The following is a 13,574-nucleotide window of genomic DNA, read 5'->3' as shown; positions in this document are numbered from 1 at the left end:
TGATGCCCACCTTTTGAACCAAAACCCAGGAGATGTGTTCCCTGAGAAGATGTAGTTCTCACAAAACAGCAGATAAGACCCTAAAGTCTTCTTCCAAATGCTACAACTTCAGACTTTGGGTGAAAGTGTGGTATGTGCTGGAATGTTGCTCCATACACAAAAATCCCGTACACACAGAAAACTAAAGGCAGAGGGAAGGCTAGGCTAAGAACCCTTCTTCCAGACATGCAAGTTTTCTACATGCATGGATTTTTATTTTTATGCATGGAGGCACATGCAGTGATGCTACACTCTCCATCACTAGGAGTAGCTACATGCCCCAAACTGCTGGCACTGATGGCTGTGCACCACACTCCCTAAACTGTATGACTTCTGATCTCCAAGGCAACATGCAAATGCTTTGGCCCAAAAAAGTAAATGGGACAAGAGTTGGGAAGGAGGGGTTCCGGTAAACAAGATAAGAGATGCAGATCAGGAAAAAGAGAGAGGGAGGACAGGGAGGGAAGGAGAGAGAAGGAGAGAGAGAGAGAGAGAGAGAGAGAGAGAGAGAGAACGCGCACACAAGCACGAGTGGGAAGACATGGGAGAGATGGAATGATGAATGCTATAGAATCAAGCCAATTGCTTTAGTTCCCCCCGTTATGGACAATAACTGCCAGTGCCAGGATCACTGGAACCAGGTGGTTCATGTGGGCCTGGGTGTTTCCTTGTGTGGAAGGTCTCAGGGTCCCCAACCAGTCTCACTGGAGTTCTGCGTTGATGAGAAGGATTTTGTCATGCAAGTTCGGACAGGGAAGAAACCAACTCTGAATAACTGCCCTCCCCATACGCCAAAAATAAAAGGAACCTGGCAGGGCAGAATGCCAGACCTGACCAGATTCAATCTATTATGGCAGCACCTACGCTCCCCACCCAACATTCTGAGAGGGTGAAAGGCATATATATACTGACCTTCAGGTCCCTATGCACAATGGCATAGTGGTGAATGTAAGTTACGCTTTCTAATATCTGATGGATACAGTGACTGCAAAACAAAACGGGAAGGGAGGGAGGGAGGGAGGGAGGAAGGAAGACAGGAGGCAGGTTGGGAAAGGGGCAGACAATGGGGATCAGGAGGAGAGAAGTGGAGAAATCATACGCAGAAGAAAGGCAGGAAAGGTGTAAGAAGAAGAAGAGAGCACAGGAAGGTTATAGAAAGGGAGTGAGCAGAAGAAGACGACAACCAAAATATGCATGGCAGGAAACAAAATCCAGAGATTAAAAGGGGGAAAGGGGAGGGGAAAGATCCACAGCAAACAGACAGATGGACAGACAGAAAGGGACAGGGGGCAGGGTGGATATGGGGGACAAGAGAAGGAGAGAAACAATGTTGTGAAAGCTCAGAGACCACAGGGGGTTATCACAAGATGTGTGCAGATGGCTGTTAATAGCACCAGAAACTATGTGCAGTCAGGATCTGAGAATGGAGAGGAGTGCCAAAGGGAGCCTCTCCCACCCGCCCCCTCCAAAACAGATCACTTGGGGCTACAGAAGTCATGTATATAATAAGTAGTTTTGAAACACAGCAAAGGAAGCCCATGAGGCTGGCATGGAAAAAGACAGAGAGGGTAATATCTATGAGTGTGGATAGGTACTGTGTGAAAGGCCATTGCTCACAACCTGCAAGCCTGACCGCTGTGAACCTCTTGGATCTGGGCAAACTGTCTGGCCTAGGAAATGTAGCACCACACTCAGTGTGCAGAAAATATTCCAGGAAAGGCAGATTCCTTTACCCCAGGATACTCCGCCTGCTCAGTATAAGAAGCTAGTGAGAAAAACTGCATAGCCCAAGACAGTCCTGTGCTAGATATGAGGACTAACATGGGATAATATAACTGGCACCTTTGCAGACAGTGGGGACAGGAATAACTCAAAGTAGCTCATTTGATCCCCCAACATTACTGCTGCATGGGCATGACCAAGAGTGGGGAACTCAGACCCTCAGGGTGAATGTGGCCCTCCATGGCTCTCTACCTGGCCCTTAAGGACTCTCTCTAGGCCACACCTGCCCCAGCCACATAAGCAGTTTAGTCCTGCTGGCCACATGACCCAGAAAGCAGTCTATGGACAAACGGCAGCTCCCTCGGCCTACAAGTGAGATGAGCGCCGCAACGCCATAGATGCCTTTGACTGGAGTGAACCGCCCAAGGGTCCTTTACCTTTACCTTTTATAGCTGCTACCAATATGCTTTTATGCCTGTCAAGTAAACCTCTACATTTGACTGAATCTTTATGGCATCCATGAGTGTTTATTGCCTACTGCGTGTGTACCTTCAACCCCAAAGACGCTTCCAAGGAAGGAGCTGTGTTGAGATGTAACTCTGCTGAGTACAGATACTGTCACACATGGGCAGCGAAAGTGATGCTGGACCCAATCCTTCTAAATCATCCATCAGGTTGATGGATTGATCCAACACACTTTCCCTACTTGTGATTTCCAGCAACTGGCATTCAAAGGTACTGCCTCTGATTGTGGAGGTAGAACACAGCCATCAAGACTAGTAGCTGTTGACAGTGAAGCCACTGTGGACTATAGTAATTGATTAGTCTTATCCTTCATTAAGTTGTCTAATCCTCTTTTAAAGCTCTGTAAGTTAGTAGCCATCGCGACTTCTTGTGGGAATGAATTCCATAGCTATCTGCTGTGTTAAAAAGTGCTTTCTTTGTCTATCCTCAATCTCCCAACATTCAGCTTCACTGGACGTGCCAAAGTTCTGCTGTTAATCTATAATTTTATACATCTCCGCATAGCGTGTACCACACTTCAGCTCTACCCCCTCCGCTGGATCTCAAACAATTTAGGCTTCCAAGGCTCAGTTTAGCGGCCCATTCAACATTCATGGACTCCACTATTTGCAGTTTGCTAGTGCCAGCAAGCTTGCACACTGATTGATGTGTGTCCCCATTCAAATACACTAAAACAAAAAGGGGAACGTCAAAAGTCCTATCAGTCGGAGAAAGGAGAAGATCACACAAGGAGAAGAGAGCCAGTGTGGTGTAGTGGTTAAGAGTGGTAGTCTCGTAATCTGGGGAACCGGGTTCGCGTCTCCGCTCCTCCACCTGCAGCTGCTGGGTGACCTTGGGCCAGTCACACTTCTCTGAAGTCTCTCAGCCCCACTCACCTCACAGAGTGTTTGTTGTGGGGGAGGAAGGGAAAGGAGAATGTTAGCCGCTTTGAGACTCCTGAAGGGGAGTGAAAGGCGGGATATCAAATCCAAATCCACTATTGAAAAGAATTGTGAACTGCTAGTTATGCTTATAGCCAGATTAAAAAAAAACACAATCTTCTAACATTGGCCATGTTGACTGGGGTTGGTTGAGTCCATCAACATCTGGATGGCCACAGGTTCCCCAGTCCTGGGCTAAGGTAACAACAAAGATGTAAGGAGTTTGTATAAATGGTTTGTCCAAACTATTATTATTAGTTCTGCACTGGACCTTCTGCACACAAGCAGATTACAGTGGTGCCCCGCAAGACGAATGCCTCGCAAGACGGAAGACCCGCTAGACGAAAGGGTTTTCCGTTTTGGAGGTGCTTCGCAAAACGAATTTCCTATGGGCTTGCTTCGCAAGACGAAAATGTATTGCGAGTTCCTGCAGTTTTTTTGCCTCCCCCCCCCTTTTTCTAAGCCGCTAAGCCACTTATCTGCTTATCCGCTAAGCCGCTAAAAGCTGCTAAAAGCCGCTAAAAGCGCTAATCCGCTAAGCCGTCAATGGTCTTAAACCACTAGACGAAGAGACTCGCGGAATGGATTATTTCGTCTTGCGAGGCACCACTGTATATATATTCACAACCTGAAACCTAGCTTCAGTATTTTGAATAAATAAAATGGTTGGACTTCATTCTTGATCTGAAAGAGCGATCTCAGAGCTGGGATCAAGGCTCCCCAACAGCTGGTTCTTTAGACACCCTTCCACAAGGAAGTAGGGAAAAGAGGGACAGAACCATTGCTGGTAATTCTCCTCTTAGCTCTTTTCAATCACCATAGCTTACAAGTGGCTGCTTTAGTCAGTTTTTTGAAACAGCTGGTAAGTTCTGGAAAACTGCACTTCCTAGTTATGACCAGGGAAGTGTTTAATATTTCAGAGTACAGCTGTGTTGCAAGGAGAGGGAATACCCCTGGTAGTCACAGGTCACTAAATATGGCCAGGAATTACAGGAAGGAATGCATGCATATAAATGCATGCATATAAATCTGTTTCAGCTGTGAGCTGTGCATTTGGAATTTGATTGTGGAAGGGTGTCTAAAGAACCAGCTTTAAATGCTGTAAACTGACTTAGACAGGGGGTGGGGGCGGCTCTATATGAAAAAGTGGGATTAGAAATCTCTAAAACAAATAAATGAAATAAGGAGGCAGGACAGATAAAAATAACTTGCTTTGCAGAAATGTTATGTTGACTGTTTCAGTTGCTATCTGATTATTTCTTTAATACCATTTTCTGTCCTACAGGATCAACTAGGTCATTGGAAATTAAAATGGACTCTAATCACGACTGGATTCTGGCACACTTACATGGAAATAAGCTCCATTGAAAACAGAGGCTCTTACCTCTGAGTGCTGAAAATGTCAAAAGGAGAAATCTTCACCAAGTACATTACTGCTGATCATGGATTTTAGGCTTCCTTGGGTATCTTCTGCAGTGAACTTGGAAGTTGCAGCTAAAATGGGGAAAGGTTTTCTGGCAGATGCTCATGCTGGGGCCTTCTCTACAAAAATGCATTTTAAATGTGAGGAAGAAGAGAGGACACAACACAGAGAAGTGCTATGTGTACCTCTCCCAGCTGTTCTACGGATCCCCTCCAAACCCAACCTGCTAATCCAGGCTTCACCAATCTGGTGACCCACAGCTGTTTTGGAACACAACTACCACCTGCCCCCGACAGTACAGCTGATGGGACTTGTAATCCACAACAGCTGGAGGGCATTAGTTTGGCGAAGGCTATTCTAACTCCTTGGACGCAGGTGGCGCTGTGGGTTAAAGCCTCAGCGCCTAGGACTTGCCGATTGAAAGGTCGGCGGTTCGAATCCCTGTGGCGGGGTGCGCTCCCGCTGCTTGGTCCCAGCGCCTGCCAACCTAGCAGTTCGAAAGCACCTCCGGGTGCAAGTAGATAAATAGGGACCGCTTACCAGCGGGAAGGTAAACGGCGTTTCCGTGTGCAGCTCTGGCTCGCCAGATGCAGCTTTGTCACGCTGGCCACGTGACCCGGAAGTGTCTCCGGACAGCACTGGCCCCTGGCCTCTTGAGTGAGATGGGCGCACAACCCCAGAGTCTGTCAAGACTGGCCCGTATGGGCAGGGGTACCTTTACCTTTACCTATTCTAACTCCTGGACACACCTGGATACAGGCCTGGCCAGAGTGATGCCCCAAAGCTGACTTTCTCTTGCCTCCTTCACTAGATTTTAGGGAGGGCAGGCTGCCCTCTGGGGACAATACCATTTTGCTTGTTTTTCTCTCCCTATCCCAACCGCAAAGGGATATAAATTAGACTGCAAAAATAATTATAAGAAGAATGTGAATCTGTGTCTCTTTCGTGGTAGCGCCTAGACTGGCACTACAAGTGGAAGTTGGCCCCAAATCCCACAAAGGTACCATGCAAAAATCCTACTATGCCAACTAGAATTGCGTACCCAAAGGGCTAGCACAATTTAATAAATAGTGATAGAACAAATGAGAGTTCATTTCTCAGGGAGCTCACCTGAATCTGAGAAGCAGTGCTTCTCTACTCCTCTGGTCAGGGTCAGCCCCCAAATATATGAAGCCCCTTCCTAGGCAATGAACATCTATCTGAATTTTGTATGAAGGAAGAGATGGAAGATTACAAGAAACAGTAAGCACAATTCTGTAGGCCCAACATAAGATGAGAAGGGGCATATTAGTAGACCCAAATGGGCCTTGAAGCAGATACAAACCCAAGCAGATGCAAAAAAAAACCCTCAATAGTCTACATAAAACCTTATTGAGAAAATGCTTAATCTGTTACACGTCATAGCTCTGCTCTGCATTCTGGAAGAAACACAGGAAGAACATCAGTCTCCCCGGCTGTGTCTTTGCAAACTTATCTAGCACAGCGGCATAGGAAGCTACCTTATACAAAGTCAGACTATCCAGTTTAGCATTGTCTACACTGGCCAGCAGCATCTCTCTGGGGTCTCAGACAAGGGTCTTTCCTATCTGGAGATGCCAGAAATTGAAGATGTGTCCTTTTGCATGCAAAGCAAGTGCTCTACCACTAAGCTATCGCCCTTTGGTAGAAATAGGTCCATTATTTAACCTGAATCACAGCGTCATGAGTTGCCTCTTGCAGCACCTCACCACAGCCCACTGTAAAGCAAACGTGTTTCTTTATGCCCTGACCCCTTGGGACTAAGTCTCTGACTTTCACAACCCCCAATGGCCCAACAGAACTTTATCTTCCTCCCTTGTCTACACTCTGTTTTTTAGAAGCAAGTGATATGGCTTCCTTACTTCTCTGAATTCACTTCTTTGGGTATTATTGGCACAAAGTCACCTGAGTCTACCTATTGAGACTAGGAATGGATCCTATTGCCAATATTTACATATTGAGACAAATGGGCCACACATATAGTATCTCTCCCCTACTGTGTTTTGCAAATTTCAATTCAGAGGCTGTGTTTTTTAACAACTCTGTGTTTGGCAACAGCCACATGATCACACAACTGCAACTAACAGGTTCTACTGTTTCCATTTACAGCAAGAATGGAGAACTGCAGGCTTGGGGGCTGAATGTGGCCCTCCAACACCTCTCTATCTGGCCCTTGTAACTCTCCCCAGACAATGCTTCTCAATGCAGCTTTGTCTGGCTAGAAAACGTCCTTGAACTGTGGTCATAAATCTTGCTTGGCTGAATAGTGGCTATGTGCACGGGTGGGTGCAAAACCCTTGTGACTTTTATGTGGCTGGAATGCAGCCTGCTTTAAGAGTCGCATGCATTGCTGCACAAACTTTTGCCTCTGGTCCCTCCCAACCCCCCAGAAATTTGACCATGAGGAAAAGCAGCCCTCAGGCTAAATTAAATAAAATAAAAATCCTCCACCAATATTTTCTATTATATTTATCTTAGTTAACAAAAAAAAATTGCTTTCTTATGAATTAGGTTGGTTCCCCTTTAAGGGAATGAGCCTGTGGTCAACTCTAGAGAAAAACTATAGAACAACACAAAGTGGAAAGGAGAGCTAGTAGTTTCAGTTAAGAGACCCCTGGTTTGCTGCCAAGTTCAGAGATGGTCAAACACAATATAAATAATGCTACTTCATTATTATTATTATTATTATTATTATTATTATTATTATTATTATCATCTATATAAGGCCATCAATGTGCATGATCCTCTACAAAGTACAAGAAAACAGGCACCTGCCCCACAGAGCTTACAATCTAAAAACAAAAGGTTAGGTCTTACTTTATAGTAGTTGAATGGGTGCCACCCCCCTGTGGCTATTTCTCATATTGACACAGAAATGGAGGGTACATGTAAGAGAGAGTAGAGCCACAGCACCAAGAGTTGTACTTGAGATAGCTTCTGATCCTCACATGGCTCCTCCCCACATGATCTCACCTCTCTCAAATATTTCCTCCGCTCCCTGGAGCAGCATGGGAAGTAGCCATAGGTGAGATGCAAGCAGGACAAAAAAGGCAGCTCCCCAACCATGTTTCTTGGCTAATGTGGTTCTGCCTTCACCAACAGGCTCTTGCTGCGACAGCCGTAGTTCTGTGCTCAAGCATTACAGATACTTTTCCATCAGTCCAAACCCTACTGACCCTGCACTCTTCTGTATCATTCAGGTGGTGGATCCCTTCCACTCACTGCTGCTGTACTTTGAGCTGTACCCACTGCAGTATTCCAGTCTTTGATTCTTTTTCAAATGAACACAGTGAAGATGATGCTCTGTAAGCCTCGCTATTCTCACCCTGTCAACCTTTAGCCCTGGGATCCTCAAGAGATATCTACAACTTGGACAGCAAGAGCTGATCCTGAGAAACTATGTTATGTCCAATTTTCACTTCTTTCGCAGACTCTCATGCTTTTGGGGGGGGTTGGGGGGGTTGGATTTCATCCACAATTGTTCATATAATCTAGGCTAGGTAAACCAAAATCTATTTGAAGTTGAATCAGAGTTAAAGGGCTGAATAACGAAACACCTGGCGTTGGCCTCCTTCATTCTGTAACCTGCAAATGTCATAAGCCTTTGAATCTTAAGATACTGAGTCTCAAGACAAGTGGTGTAGAAAAACACACCTGCCATCAGCCCACCGGGTCTTGAGCCAAATCTCTCCTGCCTGTCTCTCTTTCCTTAGCATGAAGCAGCTGCGGTGGTGGCCTACCTTGGTGAGAGTCCATTTTGGAGGCAATTCGCTTAAGATAATCAGATGCAATAAGAGGAAAGAGCTCTCGTAACCTTGGTATTAAAAGGGGGAGTGGATTTTGGCAAGTGTTACCTTTTATCACCCTGCAGCACTGTAATGGGGCAAGTGTTACCTGCCAAAATGCCATCTCCTTCATATCTATGAAAGGAAGATCCTTTGCTGCAACCTGACGGAAAAGCCACAGAGCAGGCTCTGGCACTGCATGTGGCAATGGGGCACATCATGGCAATCACTGGTGCCAAAGGTTTTATGAACTTTGCTGTAGCCTTGTGATACCTTTTGAGTCCAACCCTTTGCCCCAGTCATGGATGGGTTAATGTTGCACAGGTACAAGCTGGCATGGGATCAGGGAGCAGAAAGAAGGGGGCAGGGTGGGGAAAGGAAGAAGGATGGAGGGGGACAGATGGAGATGGAATTACCACTCACCTTGCATCGGCTTCACTGTAGTATTCCCTGGCAACAATGTCTTCAAAGAGCTCCCCGCCCGTGACCCTGAAATAGAACGCAGACCACAGTTCAAGCAAAGTCTGAAATCTGAAAAAGTGCCCCTTGAGGGCAAACTGCTACAGCCCAGCTGTTCCTGAAAGACCAGAGGAGCTTGCCAGAAGTTCTAATTTTTTAGATCCGAAACACAGACTTGGGATGAAACTGCCACCTGTTCTGCTGAGGAAATTATCATCGGGGCCACTGACAGTTGTCAGAAGGGCTGGGCTCCTGGCAGGGTCCACTGGTGACCTTGGAGTCTCCAGGTCTACTGTTGTTACTGTCTGTCCTCTCTGAGCAAGCAAACAAGACAGAGGAGGTGTAGCAGAATCCCCCACTTGCCTCCCACTTTCTCTTTGGATAACTTGCCTCCTGATCCGGGCCTAAGGACAAAGGGTCGACGGTGCGGAAGCATTTTGCCCAAAGCTCCCCAAACTCTGGAGCCAACCAGTTGCTCATCCGTGGCAAAGACCTAGGTGATCTGCTCTGCCCATATACTGCCAATTGAATAGTCTGCCATTTTAAGACACCGAGAAATATAAGCAATGAAGGCAGTGCTGAGAATATTTTGGAAGAGGCAAGTAAGAATGGTGAAAGACAAAAGGGGCACTTATGGCAGGAGTTTGTTACCAGGTTGATTACACAGATCACTGGTCATTAAATTTGGGGTAAGTGGAAGAGGAATGCCTAGTTTACATACTCTCATTTTGAAAAGTAAGCACTGGGCAATGTACTCCCTTGTCATCACCCAGGACCATGTGAGCGCCGCTGATTGGGCCTCTTCAAACAAAGAGCACAACGACCAAAGCATGGAGCAATTTGCTCCGTCTGCCTTCCTAAGCTGTGTACTGTTTCATTTCCACGCTGTTGCTGCAGCTCTAAATCTTGTTCTCTCTCCCACCCACACAGAGCTACAGATGTAATGCTTGCAACCCGCTACTTCCCTCTGTGCTGCCAATCACCTGACTACGAGGAGCTCGTGTTGCCTCCTGTGTGAGAGCCAAGAGAACAACACCATGGATTTGCAGGGCAATTTTTTTTTATTATAGCTGCCTCTTCAACAGCCACCTCTTTCCATTCCCTTATTCCATGCAATCCCCCCTCAAAATGCAGCAATGTCTGCAAACTGGAACCCCCAAGGTAGTTCAGATTCTCTTTCATCACTCACTTTCGCCTAGATTCTCACCTCTATAGTTAACTTCGGATTTGACATTGCTAATTTGAATGGGAGAAAACTTAAGTCCTCAAGAAGCTTTGACAAGCCATTCTTGAGACTGCCATGGTAATGTGAGACGTTTTACTGTATGTCTGTTCAAAAGGAAAAGAATCTAGGAGCAGCTCTGCATATAGATGAATTTATTATAAGAGACACATGTATATAAGCACAATATTAAAGTATGATATTGTCGCAGTGATGGCTAGCAGGAACAGGCCTGTGACAAAATGATAATTTGGGAAGCTGCTCAACAAGCTGGAAGGCTACACTGCTTAGTATTGAGATATGCTGAGCATCTGCACTTCTCAGATATTTCAGCTGGCTTTAGAGGAGCAAGCTTGAGAAGCCTAATGATGGATATCAGCTCAAATGCATTCAACATTCAGGAGGCCCTTAAGATGAGGGATGGCTAGCAAGGAAAGAAAAACAGTCAGCTGTAAAAGTATCCTTCATTTTCAGCATGGCAAACTAGATTTGGAAGCAACTGTCAGCCATAGCACTTGAGCACTGAATTCTTCCACAACCCATGTGTTTCTCCCGATGACAGCGGTGGGGAAACTTTTCAAGTCCGAGGGCCACATTCTCTCTGGGGCAACCTTTTAGGGGCCACCTGCTGGTGGTAGGGGCAAAAGTGGGCCAAGCAATGAACGTGAATTTTACTTACGTACAATAAACTAGTTTCTACACAAACTCTCTACGCTCCATCTGGGCAAGCAAAAAGAAATGTTCCAGCCAGCAAAAACATGTAAAGAGGGTATAAAGCAGGTCTAGAGGAGATGGGTGGCCTGGCATAGAGGACGCAGCCTGGGGAGAGTGCCGAGGGCCAGATAATTGGCATGAAGGGCCTGGATTCAGCCCCTGGAACTGAGGCTCCCCATCCTTGAGCTATGAGAAAAATGATCATATGAACCCACTCCGTACTGGAGGCTCACGTTCAATATAAAAAGGTAAAGGGACCCCTGACCATTAGGTCCAGCCGTGACTGACTGGGGTTGCAGTGCTCAGCTCGCTTTATTGTCCGAGGGAGCCGGCGTACAGCTTCCGGGTCATGTTGCCAGCACGCTCAATATCGAATATCAATAAAGACAGGGCAGGATACAAATAAGGTAGAGGACAGATATCCAGTGCTTTTTTTCTGGGGGGATGGGGGGGACGCATACCCCTAAACATTTTGTGAATCTAAGCTTGGCCTCATTGAGGGGCAGTATTTCATTATGAGTAGGAAAATGAGAGAGTACCCCTAAACAATTTTTTTTTAAAGAAAAAAAGCACTGCAGATATCTAAAACTGTTTCCATGCAATGGTTTTACAGGACAGGTAGATGTAGTGCACATGTTCCAGCAAACAGGTCAAGGGTATGCAAGGGTAAGCCCTAGCCCAGCAGGCCACATGGCCATTATTACAGTACTGTAATAGCTCAACATGTCTGTTTCACTGGCATCTTGCCCTTCTTGTGTAAGAGATGTGCTGAGTATAAGAATTTGTTGTATGGGTGTGTCCTGAATAGTGCAAATGCACTTCAGGAATAAGCAGCAGCTACCAACAGCGATGTCACGCTGGCCACGTGACCCGGAAGTGTCTCCGGACAGCGCTGGCCCCTGGCCTCTTGAGTGAGATGGGCGCACAACCCCAGAGTCTGTCAAGACTGGCCCGTACGGGCTGGGGTACCTTTACCTTTACCTTTACCAACACCACCACTCCATTTGACGCTTGTCCCAAGTTTACTGATTTTCGTGTACAGTGGTATCTCTGGTTATGTACTTAATTCGTTCCGGAGGTCCGTTCTTAACCTGAAATTGTTCTTTTTTTAAAAAAATAATAATTTTTATTAACTGGCCAATCACATCAAATTAAATCACATCGCATAAATTCCAAATTACAAAGCCAGATTTTTAAATTTTGTTGGAGGAACCCATACTTCAAGATCCAAAGGGGGATTCAGATCCTCTTCTTATTACTGTGTTAATGTCCAAATCAGTCCCAATCAGTCCAGACAAAGTTCATAATTCTATCCAGTCTTATCTTGGTGTTTCCACATCATATCTTGTTCATATAATTTCTCTTTTTCCTTTACGATCTCTGCTGTTAGTCTCCTTAAGCCGATAAGCAAGTATAATGATCCTGTGTGGATTTCCCGTTCCTCTAAACTAAGTCCAGATGGTTTCCATATATCTCCTTCATAGATAACATCGCTCTTTCCATCATAAATTAGGCATCTGTCACTCTTAAGTCCCACCGAGTTGATTTCTCTCTCTATCCTCCCAGACCCAAGAGCTCCATCAATGCCTCCCAAAATGGCGACGGCATTTTTAACTGCGTCATTCCAAAACTCTTAGCTTTCCAGCTTCGTCTTGAAACACTGCTTTGGTTCGAAAGTTTATCTCCACACAGTCTTAAATCCACAGCTTAAGTCCTTAATTTCTGACTCATTAGGGGAGGGGATTCTTGTTTAATCACATAAAAAAGGAAAGGCGGGTTTTCCCCCCTCCCCCCTCAGTCATGTCATACCGTATCTTGACGTATCTTCTCATATTTTATTCTTGTCTTGTTATCAGAGATCTCTTCTGTCCGCAGTCTTTACTCCCCCTTTTTCCTTGAAGTATGTGCAATTTATCTCATCCAAATTGTTTCTTTTGAAGATTGTTGCAACTAGAGGCGCGGATCAGAGACAGCATCGAGGAGTGCCGGAATTCCACAGGAGAGGTTTGTGCCTAGTGTCCCCACCCCCACAAATTCGGGGGTGGTATAGGGCACAGCAGGCAAGGGCTGTCCCCCCCACAATCCTGGGGGGGGGGTTAAGGAGGCTAATTTCCCTCCAAATTACCTCGTGTGGGTTGGAACGATGTTACTGTCAGCCATCTTCCGATGCGCCACCTAGTGGCCCCCCTTTACCTGAAATTGTTCTTAACCTGAAGCACCACTTTAGCTAATGGGGCCTCCCGCTGCTGCCGCGCGATTTCTGTTCTCATCCTGATGCAAAGTTCTTAACCCGAGGTACTATTTCTGGGTTAGCGGAGTCTGTAACCTGAAGCGTATGTAACCTGAAGTGTATGTAACCCGAGGTACCACTGTGCAGTGTAACAAAAGCTGACCAAGGAAGACCCATGTTGGGTTGCTAGCCTTGTAAGAAAGAATGACTGTGCGTTTTACTCAAAAGTAAGTCCCACTGAGCGCCATGTGATTTACCCCCTAGCAGAGGATGCCACCTGAGTGACTCTGTCTAAGAAAGAGGTTATGGAAGAGAATGGAATGAGTATTAGCAGAGGTTACAGCGAGGAAGCAAGTGTGGGTTTAAAGTCTCTCCCCCCCCCCCCAATCCAGTAATGCTGAGTTCCATGAAAAAAGGGAGCAATCTGTCATCTTTGTTCTTGAATAGCAAGGTATACCACCCTCCAACGTTTCAAACAGCCTCAACGGATGATCAAAGCCTCCCCATTCTGCCCGGC

The 13,574-nt window shown here is 46.0% G+C and overlaps 1 protein-coding gene across 14 annotated transcripts in view; it reads right to left on the bottom strand.

Moving 5' to 3' along the window:
- CAMK2B (calcium/calmodulin dependent protein kinase II beta) overlaps positions 1-13,574 on the bottom strand; it is a 203,663-nt gene that overhangs the window by 81,085 nt on the left and 109,004 nt on the right. For all 14 annotated transcript variants that reach the window (XM_083713534.1, XM_083713545.1, XM_083713544.1 and 11 more), the window contains exon 5: positions 8,856-8,921. In XM_083713534.1, the coding sequence (XP_083569660.1) occupies positions 8,856-8,921 (66 nt within the window). The remainder of the gene's footprint in view (positions 1-8,855; positions 8,922-13,574) is intronic.

This window comes from Podarcis gaigeae (assembly GCF_964106915.1).
Source record: "Podarcis gaigeae genome assembly, chromosome: 15".
Taxonomy (NCBI): Eukaryota; Metazoa; Chordata; class Lepidosauria; order Squamata; family Lacertidae; genus Podarcis; species Podarcis gaigeae.
This window is presented reverse-complemented; position numbering and strand designations above follow the sequence as displayed.